Source organism: Etheostoma spectabile, chromosome 9 (assembly GCF_008692095.1).
Source record: "Etheostoma spectabile isolate EspeVRDwgs_2016 chromosome 9, UIUC_Espe_1.0, whole genome shotgun sequence".
Classification (NCBI taxonomy): Eukaryota; Metazoa; Chordata; class Actinopteri; order Perciformes; family Percidae; genus Etheostoma; species Etheostoma spectabile.
Window position 1 is genome coordinate 726,672 of NC_045741.1, and position 10,391 is coordinate 737,062.

The following is a 10,391-nucleotide window of genomic DNA, read 5'->3' on the forward strand; positions in this document are numbered from 1 at the left end:
CCCGTCTACTACATTTTATAGTGACACGCAAACACACGCACATAAACACCATAGACAGTTAAAAAACAGACATTGGCAGAGAAAACAGCGCACTCTAGAGTCACAAAATTCGACAGGTCAAAGAATTTGGTGCAACCGGAAGTACTTTTCACAGGACCCATAGACAGTTAAAGAAAGGTATGACCTCACTAAGCTAATGCTTACATAGAATTATGAATTTTAGACCTATTTAATGTGGTCATTGTGTAACCACTAATAACACATTTTCTATTTCTCTCTGCTATCGGATGAACGGGATAGTAAACAGGAGCCTACCACCATGAGCACCATGTTTGCAGACACTATTCTAATCGTGTTCATCTCTGTTTGTACAGCGCTGTTAGCCGAAGGTGAGTGAAATCCCCCTCACAGTTCGACAGGCAGCTTAAGCACGAATGTATTTTATTACTTCATTGTCCAAGAAACACAAAACATAATGATACGTTACTTGTTTTATTTTTACACCATTCTGAGTTACATGCGGGGGAAATTGTGAACGTTATTAATGTTATTAAATTGCTACTTTTGTTGCTTTTGAGGACCAGCGGTGTGCTAGCTAGCCAGCGAATTTAGCCAACAAAACTAGCTAGCTAATACTTGTACTGACATTTACACGTCACTGTTGGTGGACAGAAAGCTCAAGGAATAAAACCTTTTTTTTAATTTAACAGTCTAACACAAGAAGCGTGTTGAAAGGTTGAAAGCAGTCTATGGTTGAAACGCTTGTTAGGTCTCAGTTATGTTTCATTCATTTCCTCTGGGAAACTCGTCCTCTGCATTTTACCTACCCTAATTAAAGAGAACAAAAATATAAAATATAATCATTCAAGTTGAAACAGTTATCGAAGTTTTATTGTTCTAACATGTTCATTTGACTTTGTTAGATGGGATTTATCCCCCCATTCTCCACATTTTAGCCACATTTTTTAAAGTTGTTTTGTAGTTTAATCCAAAGTGCTTTATTAAACTCTACCTTCTTGGCATTCAGGAGCAGTGAAAAACCACGACCTTAAATTCAAATGCTGAGCAACTCTTTAAGACAGTAAATTGCAAAACAGTAGGGCTGCTCAGTTGTGAAAAATCGAAATAATTTTTATATTAATATTAAAATCATGGTTATTTAAGACGATTATTAATTGACTTTTGAAAAGATGTTGCAGTTATTTAACTGAAAAAAAACAGTTAAACAAATCAACAGGGAAAACACCTTAAACTGTGGAATTTCCCTTAATACTTTCCCCATTTAACTTTAAATTACCCTTAAAATAAATAATATAAAAATAAAATCAAATGTTGGCTAAGTGAGTTATCCTTCGGCAAAACTGAGTGTGTCTTTCAGAACACAAGAAAAAATAAGAGTTTACTTGCAAAACGTAATGTGTAAAATAATTGTTTTTCCTTAACCAATCTCACAATCAAAATTCTATTATTGTCTTGTGCATTTGAATTTCCAAGCGCATACATTGGGAATAAGAGGCAGTTCAGCATCTGACTTTTAATTCTATTTTGACAGTAAACAATCAAACCAATAAGGCCACTCCTTTTTGGAATAACTGTATTTACAATGAAAATTCTTAATTAAACAACGTTAACAAAAAAAAACTTCCACACTGTTGTACTAGGAGTATGCAATATGGATGAATTTCTAAATGACAGTTTATGTAATTGTATTGTGATATCAGTAGCCTATAAATGATGATACAAAACCATTTCTGGGAAATCTGAAAAACTGCTTATTGATAAAATAATCAGACAGAAATGTTGTTACTGTTGGCTAAACCAATAAATTTATATTTAAAACTGGAAAAATGTGACATTTATATTGTTTACCTGTTATGTTTCCCAACCCTTTGTTGCATCCTAATATTTACTTACTATATTTTTCCTGTTCTGATTTTTTTTCTTCTCAGGGATTACCTGGGTTTTAGTGTATCGCACTGAAAAGTACAAGAGGTTAAAGGCTGAAGTAGAAAAACAAAGCAAAAAACGTAAGTGACTCGTATGTGAACCTCATATTAATGTGCAGTGATTACTTTCTTGTAGAATGTTTTCTGCATTATCTGTTGCTTGTTTGATATTAGTTGAGAAGAAAAAGGAAACCATCACAGAATCTGCTGGACGTCAGCAGAAGAAGAAAATTGGTAAGAACCCAGTAAACTAAATGGCTAAGTAATAAGTTGTGTTTAAGCAAGTATTGACAAATTGAAAAAAAAAAAATCTTGACACACTCTTATCAACAGTCATTTTCCTCACATTGACACTGTTTGTTGATAAGTGATATGTCTCTGAATGTGTTACAGAGAGACAGGAAGAAAAACTGAAGAACAACAACAGAGACTTGTCTATGGTAAAGGGACAATTTGTTTACAATAAATATGTAATGCTTAGAGCTAAATCCATCAATATGTTGCCATAAGAAATTAAATCATGTCTGAGGGTTTTGTTGTTTTTGGATGTAGTATAGAATACATTTTGGATAGCAACGTTGACAGGCTTAACTGCACTTTCACAACAATATTAAAAAAGTACACTAATATTCAAATGTCTCAGTATTGCCAAACTTTAGTCAAATGTGATCTAATTAAAATTTTCCCTTATGTTTGATTGTAGGTGCGCATGAAGTCGATGTTCGCTATTGGCTTTTGCTTTACAGCTTTGATGGGCATGTTCAACTCCATGTAAGTGTTACACGTAGTTACATCAGAATTTAAAAAAAGAGCACCGTTTTTGTGACTTTAAAAGTTTTTGTGACTTTTGCCGTTGCCTATGTAAGTAGCCTGAAGGGGGGTGGGTGGGTGATATAGCCAGGGAGAGAGTGACGGTGATTACCTTTGGAGCGAGTAGTGACTCATAGTGACAGAAACAAAGTGTCCCACCTTGGCTTTCTGACCAAGGTGGGAAATCTGTAGCAAGAAGAGTTAACCCTCTTCTTTATGTCATGTTCTTTATGACTAAATTACATAGTACCAAGCCACGGCCGAGCGACGTACACTACCGGTCAAAAGTTTGGGGTCACTTAGAAATTTCCATTGCACTCCATTATAGACAGAATACCAGATGAGATCAGTTGCATTGCTGTTTTAACCAGGGCAGCAGTTTTCAGATTACATTATGTGTTTACATAATGCAAAAGGGTTCTCCAATGTTTTTTCTAGTTAGTTTTTTTTAAATGATATCAGATTAGTAAACAAAATGTGCCTTTGGAACGTTGAAAGAATGGTTGTGGATAATGGTCAATGCAGATATTACATTAAAGATCTGCCACCCACTCAGATCAGCTGGTATTCTGTCTATAATGGAGGGGAATGGAAATTTGTAAGTGACCCCAAACTTTTGACCGGTAGTGTACGTCTCCGTGACATGTAGTTACATTTTTTGAGAGGTGCACCTTAGGCTACGGTGTAGGTTTGTGACTCCACGTACCTACGTACGTTGCAACGCCGTAGATTTTACGCGGAAGTATAAATCAAGCTTTAAAGTGATGACTTTGTCTGTATTGGTCACTGAGAAATGAGGGGGTTTTTTTGTGCCAAAAGTACATATACTTGCAGCAGACTTATTCATTCTACCACTAACATGCCCTTTTGTTTTGTCCAGCTTTGATGGAAGAGTTGTGGCCAAATTGCCATTCGTGCCGCTGTCCTACATCCAGGGACTGTCCCATCGAAACCTGCTGGGGGAGGATTACACTGACTGCTCCTTCATCTTCCTCTACATCCTCTGCACCATGTCCATCAGACAGGTAACTTCTACACTTGCAGCAACTTTAGACCCAGGGTGGGGTTAATACCTTTTACTGTATGTTACTATACAGTTATGGATGTCATGCCATGCTATTATATTGGAGGGAATCGTAGATTTCTGAAGGAAACACTAAAGTTTCTGAGAATTTCAATTGAATTGTATTTATAGTGTCAAATCCCAACATGAGTTATCTCAGGGCACTTTACATATAGAGTAGGTCAAGACCACACTCTATAATTTACAAAGACAGTTTGTCTGCTTGACAGTCCCATTTTGTAGCAATCAAAATGAAGTGAGATGAACAAACAGAGAAATGTATCTTTTTAGATAAAACACATGTTGACAGCGTTTCCTTTTGGGGACATCATTTGAAATTGGGAAAAAGTTGAAGTTGGAATAAAGGGTAGTAAATTGCAATATATTGTAATATGTTTAAAATCACAATAATATTGTATTGTTACATAAGTATCATGATTATATTGTATCATGAGGCCTCTGGTGATTACCACCCCTACTGGACTGGTGGTAAGATGTCACCCTAAAAAAAAATCAGCTTTAATTAATACAGTTTTAGCCCATACAATGAAAGTTAATTATACGAATGCTAATAAACACTAAAACAAGAACAGTTTGTCAAGATCAACACAAGCACACACGCAAGCCAAACTGTCAGGCCACATATCAAATCAGGCACATTAGCGTAAACATACATTTTTGGTAGACTTGCCCAAAAACTAAAATATTGACTTTGGCAAATTCAATAAATGATACACCTTTACAAGGAAGAAAGGACAATATTTTTTAACACAGTTGTAAATGCTTTTTGAGAGTATTTTGTTCTATTTCTTTACTCCAGAATATTCAGAAGATGCTTGGCCTCGCTCCCTCCAGAGCTGCAACAAAACAGGCTGGAGGCTTCCTTGGACCTCCTCCCCAAGCAGCCAAGTTTTCCTAATCGGCCGACAGGTTCAACATTGTTCTTGCACTGTGACTGTGCAGTCAGGGCTCCTATATCCGAGGACACCTGGAACTGGATCTGCTGTGCTGGAGAAAACACTGTTGCAGCTACTGTATCACTACCTTCTGTTGGCTTTCTTATTTTATGTTTTTGTCATTTAACTTTAAGTCTCACTTAGAAATTAGAGGGAAAAATGTGTTCTTAATTACATTGATTACCAAAGGATACAAATGTCTACCTTGCATTCAATGCATGTTAAACATTGAGATTTTAATGATTAATTGGCACAGCAACATCTGATCCATTTGTCAGTATTATTGTATGACATTGTCTGTATCATTATTTCTTACATATTAATAAAGTTTTATGATTACTCTTTAGTAGTACTTTATTAAATGTATATTTATTCTTGTTCAAAAACAGCAATTATTCTGATTGGCACTATCTAAAGTTTAGACAGTACCAATCAGAAGTTATGGTTTAGACTCTAAACCATAAAAAGAAAGCCATTGCCAACACTTTAGTAACTCCATCCTCTTTTGTTCCAAACCTTGGTGTTATGTTTGACAGTCAGCTCTCATTGAATCAGTGAAATTACCCAAACCTTTTTACACCATCTTCGCAATATTGTTTATTTTATACAGTATATTGAACATACATATAACAAGACAACACAACATAGCATGTTTTAATATGCCTCTAGTACGGAGTACCTTTTAAGTTTGACTCAGAATAGAACTACGTTCTTAATCAAGTTTCCATTGTCCTTCACTAAGTGCCTTAAGTATCTGGGGAACTGATGACCCTTTTGGGTAATGGGAAAGTTCTTTTGTCTTGTGCCAAAGGACTCACTCCACCTTTTGCCCAGCTATGCCATGAACTATTACAAAGCACCCCATGTGAATTCCATTACAGTCAGCCTCAGGAAGAGGCTTGTTGTAAATGTCACATGACCGTTCCATTCACTGTAGAAATGCCAATTCAATATCCATAGGATAAAGTGTACACTATCTTTAACAAGTCAATGTCACAAGGAGCCAACGAGAATCTGGATTACATGTGGGTGAGTCCTTTTGGAGCTCTGACACTTTTAACTCCTCAAAACTTCTAGTCACAAGCCTTGCTTTTGGTACTAATCCAGAGTGTGTCTTTGAGGGTGCACACTCATTTGGTAGAAAATGCACTTTTTTCTCTTATCCCCAACTTTTTATAAGTTTTTTTGTGGCCTCTTGTTTTGCTCAGTCAAATGATCCACATATTTTGTTACAAATGCATCCTTGCATACATCTGTGTTGTTAACCCGAGTAACAGTAGTTTCTATCTGTGGATTCTTTGTGGTTGACATGTCAGTTTACTCTATAGTGCCTGCAACATTACTGGGCTTAAGGTGAAGCATTGACATGTAGTTTTGGCTACCCAGCCAACAACTTTAGCTGTTTTTAAAATACATGTGTCTCTATCTCTGTATCTCACAATTTGTCCTATTTTTAACTGACATTGTTTTTTCCCTCTGGACCAGTATGTGTCTCTGGTCTCTTGTTATTTGATTGTTGCTCTGCTCGTTCTGCATCCTAGTGGTCACAGTGTGCTCCATTTGCCCTAATTCATGCTGTGTTTCTTCTGTGCCCTATATGTTTTTGTTGACAATCTCCAATAATGTACCCTTACAGGGTGAGGTCATATTTAGAGAGTTCATCTCAGGTGTTTTTGCTTCCAGGTGTGTGTGGACATCTTGCCACAGTATGTAGAAGAGTCAGAAGATGTTGGAGCTGTGTTGAGGATTGCAAAGAAAAAGAAGAGCAAGCAAAGGGCCTGCACTGCGAGGGAAATCACCATGTGGGGCCAGCACAGTGTATAAAGAAAATAAACCGAATAAAAGTAAATATCAAAGATAAACAAAGAAATGGTGCTGGACCAGGAAAGAGATGCCGCTAATCAGAGAATCTGCATGGACAAAAAAAGGGTTTTTGGCATTTATTTCCATAGTAAGTGGATAGGAGATTTTTGAGCATTGTTGAATATCGGGTGAAGACTTAGATACTACACTGAGGAAGGTATTTGCACAAACTCAGACAATTGGATCTGGGTAATAGTATGGCCACAGTCATTAGTGAGATCAATTTGGGTGGTAACTTTTAGTTAAACTCACTGGAAGAAGGTGCTACAGTAAAGGACTAGCTAGCTAGTTCCAGAAGGGGGCAGCAATGCAACATTACGGATGTCGGCTGCCGTAAATCTCTAAGGAGGAAGAAGAAAAAAAGAAATAGGAGAAAGACAACGTGAACCGGAAGTGGTTCTGCCTTGACTGATTTGGACCATTTCATTCTCCGTCGTTAGTTTGTAGTTCAACAATGCAGGTAATGTCTTTTTATTGCCCATGTATTGCCATTTACACTCTGATACTTTTTTATATTATTTACAGGTATTTTACTTGTGCACATGGTGCTTCTGATTTACTTATTTGTAGAGCCAGCAGTTACTAAATAAGGTAACTAACGTTAACGTTCTGTCAAAAGCTAAGTTGGCTAAATGTTAACGCTAACGCTAGGTCAGTTCACGTTCAGGTAAACGTTAGCTAGTTTACCCTAACTGTTACAATGGGTCAACCTTAATGTAACGTTCAACTTCAACTACTTAATTACTTAAAAGTAATTTTAAAACTTGGTATTTGACACATACTGTCGTTAGAATAGTTTGATGTGTTCGGTGTGCATTTGGCGTTTTTGGTTATCACATAACTAGAACTTTTCTCTTTTATCTCCCATAGCAACGAGAAGAGAAGCAGTTAGAAGCGGCGGTGGAGTCTCTCATTTCTCGGGTAGCGCACGTCAAGAACGCTCTTCACAGTTTCATTTATAAGTTGGAAAATGAATATGAGCGATTAACCTGGTAAGTAAAGCGTTTTATTTTCAAAGAGTTGCTAATATATTGGAGTTTGTACCGTTGAAAATCCGCTTATATAAGTTGCTATGTATCATTTTCTATTAAAGGTATAGCTAGCTAGTAGCTAGCGTTAAGTAATCTTTCCTCAAAATCAATGTATCAACTAATTACAAAAGTAATCATTTTCAATCATAACTTATGACCCACGAAAAGTGTGTGACGGTGTCTGTATCTACAGAGAACCTGCCTCTGCTTTTTTTTATTTTACTTTGCTGTGTGCTGAACATTTCTTGGTGGTAACAAACCGTTAACAGTTGAAAATAGCAGCCGGTGAAAACCCAGTGTAATGTTCCCATACTACTGTGCAAGGTTTTTCCACCCAATATCTTTTATTGTAAGTTTTTTGTGATGTGTGTTTGTCATTCAGGCCCTCTGTTTTGGACAACTTCGCTCTTTTATCTGGTCAGCTAAACACTATCAATAAACTGCTCAAGAACGAGAAGACACCTTCTTTTCGCAACCAAGTTATAATACCACTGCTTCTGTCTCCAGACCGAGATGAGGATTTAGCAGTGAGTATCAGAGCCTCCGACTGATGTTTCTGCTTCTCTGATGTTAAAGCAATCTCTCTGGCCTGTCCGTTCATGGCCTCTGATTGATCCCCCACAGAAACTCACAGAGCAGCGTGTCCCAGTCTTCAGCCATGAGATTGTACCAGACTACTTGCGGACCAAGCCTGATCCAGAGGTGGAGGAGCAGGAAAAACAGCTGAGTGCAGAGGCGGCACGAATTGGTCCAGAGGTGGCACAGGTCTGGAATACCCCCTTTACACCAATGGCTCACTCAGGGTTATACCCAGGTTGACTGTGTGTTTGAACGGGTTAACCCCCCTCGATTTTCTGGGCTTTGCGACCCAGGTCGCCAGGTGGGTTTGATCAAGGTAGATTTAGACTAGGGTCGATTTCCATGTGAATTGCCCACGACCTGGGTCACTAACAGCCAGGGCGGGGCAAATTATGTGATTGGAAATAACGGTGGAGCAGTCGTCAGTGGTCGCCGCCTATGTTTGCCGTACACTTAAAAAAACAAACACCAACAACATCAATTTTGTCTCACTGTGCTTTATGCTAAGTTTTCACCATAAATTGCATAAAACTAGGATTATTTTCAGCAGAGCGGAGCGGTTCAATTCATTTCCAAACAGTCCGCTGACAGTGAGTGCCCAGATGTTTAATAGTCTTTAATAGCCTTTTGCAGAGTGGTAGAACATAAACGTATGACATAAGTTGTTTAATTGTCTCACCGCTGCGACTCTTACTCCCTTTCTTTGGCACAAGACAAGTCTGCAGACTGCTGTTTAGTGCGGCTGCTGGGGAGTGCTTATCTCTTTTTTTTTTTACTTTGTCTTTTAAAAAAATGTTTTTTACTCGTATGTAAAATAATATGTAAAGTCATTTTTGTGGTGGAATTTCCAGAAACACTATGTTGTGGTAAGATGAGACAAGGGGGGAAACTTGGGCAACATCAGGTTACTCCTAGATCACATGTCAGGGGACAATGAGATCTATTCGATCCGACTCCCAACACCTAACCTGTCCTATGTTCAAGTAGGAATGTATGTGCATCTCAAGAGATTCAGGTAGTTAAGGCTCCTTCATGATAAAGGCAATATTATGTTTTAGGGCGCCATCAATATCTTTGCATAACCCAAATGTGACAGCAATAGCGGGAGAAATATTCCTCTTGGAAATACACACTTAGGGTTGGGGCGGCACTACAGGAAACTACACTGTTGTTAAACTGTTTTGCTACTCTTAATTCTCTTTGATCGGGATTTCATTAAATGCTTCTGTGTATATCATCAAAGTCCCCCAAACCTTCTTTACGTATCCAGAGTTGTGCTGCTGTTAAGTTTTGTTGTTTTGGTAAAATGTACAACAGTCATTTGCCTTACATTGCTTATTGCTGTAGCTATATATTGCATTGTTCAAACCCATTGTCCCCGGTTATATTTTTATCAACAGAAACAGATCCAGACGTTAAATAAATTGTGTTCCAATCTGCTAGAGAAGCTTAACAACCCTCGTGATGAGAGAGATGCAGAAAGTGCAGGTATGTTGCAATTTCACTCTCCAGGTAATTCATCTCAACTGTATTTATACATTTAAATATGTTGAAATATGTTTCTTTCTCCCAGCAATACGACAGAACAAACCATCTTTCAACCCTGCTGATACTAATGCCTTGGTTGGAGCTGTTGCATTTGGAAAGGGGCTTTCCAAATGTAGGCCTCCAGGTCCAGTGGCCCCTGGGCATCCAGGGCAAGGGCCCATGATGAGTGGAGGTCCAACCTTACAGCAGGTCACTATTGGTGGTGGTTCAAGCCAACAAGCAGGTATGGGTGGACCTGTGGCTCCACAACAGCAAGGGCAGCCAGGTAGGAGACCTGGAGATCTGGGTTAGTATTTCACCTGACTGCTTTGAGTTTTTGTTGTTTGTGTTGGATTTTTTTGTACTGATGTTAAGCCATTGCTGTTCTTCAGCTCCCTGTCTTTGTGCGTAATTTTGAGAAAATATAACCTTCCACACAACACACTTTAAACAGTTATTGGACAATAAATAGCTCTATCAAAGATTTTTTTTTTTTTATGATGAACAGGGTCAGGGCAAATGTTTGTGACTTCCTTTTATAAAGTGGTGATGCTGTTTAAAAGTATCTGACTTGACCTCAGCTTTTTTGTCACGCTTGTCCTCTTGAGAGGTGAGA

The 10,391-nt window shown here is 38.1% G+C and overlaps 2 protein-coding genes across 4 annotated transcripts in view; both read left to right on the top strand.

Moving 5' to 3' along the window:
* The first annotated feature begins 146 nt into the window (after positions 1 to 146).
* tmco1 (transmembrane and coiled-coil domains 1) lies at positions 147 to 5,119 on the top strand. Of its 2 annotated transcripts, XM_032525699.1 has the most exons (8): positions 147 to 177; positions 301 to 389; positions 1,950 to 2,027; positions 2,121 to 2,180; positions 2,340 to 2,386; positions 2,650 to 2,717; positions 3,637 to 3,781; positions 4,640 to 5,119. In XM_032525699.1, the coding sequence occupies exons 2-8, from the start codon at positions 320 to 322 to the stop codon at positions 4,736 to 4,738; spliced, it is 567 nt and encodes a 188-aa protein (XP_032381590.1). In that variant the 5' UTR covers positions 147 to 177; positions 301 to 319; the 3' UTR covers positions 4,739 to 5,119. The 2 variants fall into 2 exon arrangements, with proteins under 2 accessions (XP_032381590.1, XP_032381589.1); XM_032525698.1 differs by having other exon boundaries at positions 152 to 389.
* A 1,752-nt stretch (positions 5,120 to 6,871) lies between these two features.
* Positions 6,872 to 10,391, top strand: part of med8 (mediator complex subunit 8) — a 4,342-nt gene continuing 822 nt past the window's right edge. Inside the window, exons 1-6 of one of the 2 annotated variants that reach the window (XM_032525693.1) lie at positions 6,872 to 7,098; positions 7,509 to 7,630; positions 8,052 to 8,196; positions 8,294 to 8,434; positions 9,649 to 9,736; positions 9,822 to 10,082. In XM_032525693.1, coding sequence (XP_032381584.1) covers positions 7,093 to 7,098; positions 7,509 to 7,630; positions 8,052 to 8,196; positions 8,294 to 8,434; positions 9,649 to 9,736; positions 9,822 to 10,082 — 763 coding nt within the window. In that variant the 5' untranslated portion in view covers positions 6,872 to 7,092. The remainder of the gene's footprint in view (positions 7,099 to 7,508; positions 7,631 to 8,051; positions 8,197 to 8,293; positions 8,435 to 9,648; positions 9,737 to 9,821; positions 10,083 to 10,391) is intronic. The other variant, XM_032525694.1, reaches the window with a different exon arrangement.

What these genes read in the sequence shown, in the direction of transcription:
- tmco1 (XM_032525699.1), top strand. Translation starts at nt 320, where the DNA reads ATGAGCACCATGTTTGCAGACACTATTCTAATCGTGTTCATCTCTGTT. An exon ending in TACAGCGCTGTTAGCCGAAG is followed by an intron (nt 390 to 1,949) that starts GTGAGTGAAATC and finishes TTTTCTTCTCAG; the next exon opens with GGATTACCTGGGTTTTAGTG. An exon ending in ATGGGCATGTTCAACTCCAT is followed by an intron (nt 2,718 to 3,636) that starts GTAAGTGTTACA and finishes TGTTTTGTCCAG; the next exon opens with CTTTGATGGAAGAGTTGTGG.